Below are 2,906 nucleotides of genomic sequence, written 5' to 3' on the forward strand. Positions count from 1 at the left end.
CACTGCCTCTACAAGAGGGATGCACTCATGCGGTCGTGCTTGACGCGACGAGACGGGACGAGTTGAAACAAACAGTGGAACAGCGCTGTTGGCTGGTGGAGCGGCAACGCCAGGGCTCTTGACAGCGTCGTTGCCGTGCCGGTGCGCGCGCCACGCCGATGCAGCAGCACGGGGCGACCCGGTGCTGGGTTCAGTAGCGCCTAGCGCCTTGGCCGGCGCTCGTGTGCTCGTGCAATCAGTCCAGCGGAGCGTTGGCGCCCCGCGTGCACGGCGCACGACCCGCTCAACCGTGCCACAAATGGCGAGCAGCGAAAGACTAGACGAGTACGTGCTCGTACTCAAACCTAGCCAAACCGGGCACTGCATGCACACAGGGGCCGGTTTCCTGCCACCTAAACACAGGGCATTGCTGGATCCAGATCCGGGCGACACGGCGGAGCCACAAAGCTTAGGCGACAGCAAAACCACGCGGCGCGAGAGGCCAAATCCCACCGAGGACGAGGAGAAGGGAGAGCGGAGAGATCGTGTCGGATCCTGCCCCGCACCGAAAGCCACGGACCGTGCCTAATCGCCATCATCACACACCACACTCCCAAGCCGATGAGACAACTCAGTCGGCACGGACGGACACAAGGGCAACGTTCGACCCCACGCAACAGCAGCAGTAGAGCGCCAAGCCGGGCGGCGTGCTCGGCCAAGCTCCGGCCGGCTCCACCACCGCGGCGCGGCCTACCACTCGGCCCGGCCGGCCGGACCGGAGGGCGCAAATGGGAACAAAAATCTCAGGCCACCACCGGCCAAGGCGATGCTGGCTGGAGAGCAGGCCGGCCGATTACGAGGTGGCGCTCCGGCCTAAAGCCACACGAGTGCGACCAGACCAAACCAAAACACTGCAACTGCAATTTAGAGAAGCTTCCAGGCACAAATCCCGATGCACTCTACTGTCCAGGGACAAATTAATGCGGCATTAATCTTGACAGGGGTACGATGATTAGTCACTCACTGCAGCTACTACACTAGTCTAGCACGGGTAGTAGTACTAGGATTAAAGCAAGACAAGAAAGATAATGAAGCTACAAACAGCGGCGCCTAGCTAGAATTAGAGTGGGGGTACAAATATGCCCTCGGTCCGGTACCACGATGTACGGCACGGCCGCTGCGGGGGAGGCATGCGGGGGATCAGGGGGTCGTTTACACCACCTGCTTGCTCACAACTGACTGACACTGCATTAATTAAATCTAAAGCCCTGGGGATTAAAGGAACTCGGTACTCATTAGCTAGCGCTAGCACGGCTAGACGCTGATGGGGGAGGGGGAGGGCGAAGAGACGGCGGCGCGTGGAGGCGAGTCGTCGTCCGTGTCGTCGTCGTCGCCGTCGCCGTCGCCGGTGCCCGCTCCAACGCCACCGCCAACGCCAACGCCAGCGTCAGCGCCGGTCCCAGTGCCGGTGCCGAGGGCTCCTGGGTTGATGCCGATGCCCATCCCCATGCCCATGCCCATACCGGCCGCGACGGAGGTGGGCGAGGCGAGCTGGTGCTTGTGGTTGTGCATCCAGACCTTGAGGACGTTCCGCTTGACGCCGATCTCGAGGCAGAAGCGCTCGAGGGCGCCGCCGTCGTCGCGGTTGATGCGCCACCCCTGCTTCTCGGCGAAGGCGCGCATCCTCTCCTTCTGCTCCGGGGTGAACTTGGTCCGATGCCGCTTCCTCGAGAAGCTCCCGCTCCCGCACCCGGGGCTGCAGTCGTCCGCCCGGGGAGGCGTCTCCGAGCCGGCGCGCGCGGGGTCCAGCAGGGCGTGGTGCCACGCGGCGGGCACGGCGTGGTACGGCAGCGCGAGCTGGGGCGGCCGCGGGGGCGCCGACGGGAGGAAGCCCTGCAGCACGGGGTGGTGCGGCGGCGGGTGATGGTGCGGGGGCGGCGGCGGGGGCGGGCTGAAGAAGAAGGGCGCCGGGCAGGCCCCGCCCGCGAGGCTACCCGCGCGGCGGTGGAAGCTGCGGTGGCAGCCGCAGGCGGCGCACTTGAGCGAGTCGGGCGAGGCCGGCATGTACTCCCCGCAGCCGTCGAAGGCCTGGCCGCCCATGGCGGCGGCGTGGTTGCGCATGCACTCCTTGTACTTGGCCCCGGCGTCGCCCCCGGCGCCGCTGCCTCCCTCGTAGGGCACCAGGCTCAGGTGATCCATCATGTCCGCACGAGAGGAGAGCTCGCTCCCGTCCCACCACCACCACCACTCACGCGCTCGCTCGCTCGCTCACCCACCCACTCGCGCGTGGCCACTCTCGCTCGCTCCCTCGCCAGAAGAAGGAAAGGAAGGCGTATCGCTTTCGCAGCAGCGGTAGAAGCGACCACCGGCCAAGCAAGGAAGGGAGGAGCTAGGGGGTTTTATCTGCGCGCGGACCACCGTCACCCATCAGGTGTGAAGCATAAATTACTTCGTTAATTAATGCGACGACTTTGGCCCTGATACAGAATGAGAATAAATTAATTTGACTATAGGCACTGCAAAGAAGTACTGGCAGTACCTACACATAGTAAAAGCAATATTTTTACGTCTACCAGCAAAAAAATTTATTTTTACGTCGTACAGTAAGTGAAGCTCATCTGTTAACCAATTTTTGTCAATTTGAGATTGCTTTTACCACGCTTGTCGCATGGTCATCTGTTAACCAATTTACTCAGAGACTGAGGCTATCCTTTGTAGGTGCCACGTGGAAGCGGGAAGGGGTGCCTGCAGGCGCCACGTGAGACGGGACTCGACGAAGGGTGATAACAGCGGCAACGTGTCGACCCGGCATTGGGGCCGGATGCCATTGTTACCACAACAGTAACCGCTCGGGCCCGCCACGTGAGGGTGCCGTGGTGTACTCCTCGGCGTCAGATGATGATGGGACCTCCGCGGACGGACGGCCC

General features: G+C 62.8%; 1 protein-coding gene across 1 annotated transcript; it reads right to left on the reverse strand.

Moving 5' to 3' along the window:
- Window positions 1-1,068: 1,068 nt before the first annotated feature.
- On the reverse strand, window positions 1,069-2,356 carry LOC125538316 (zinc-finger homeodomain protein 8-like). Its single transcript, XM_048701578.1, has one exon. It carries the CDS (start codon window positions 2,179-2,181, stop codon window positions 1,294-1,296), a length of 888 nt encoding a protein of 295 aa, XP_048557535.1. The 5' UTR covers window positions 2,182-2,356; the 3' UTR covers window positions 1,069-1,293.
- Window positions 2,357-2,906: the final 550 nt, after the last annotated feature.

This window comes from Triticum urartu, chromosome 2 (assembly GCF_003073215.2).
Source record: "Triticum urartu cultivar G1812 chromosome 2, Tu2.1, whole genome shotgun sequence".
NCBI lineage: Eukaryota > Viridiplantae > Streptophyta > Magnoliopsida > Poales > Poaceae > Triticum > Triticum urartu.

Excerpts from the sequence above, each read along its gene's own strand:
- LOC125538316 (XM_048701578.1), bottom strand. The coding sequence starts at position 2,181 with ATGATGGATCACCTGAGCCTGGTGCCCTACGAGGGAGGCAGCGGCGCC.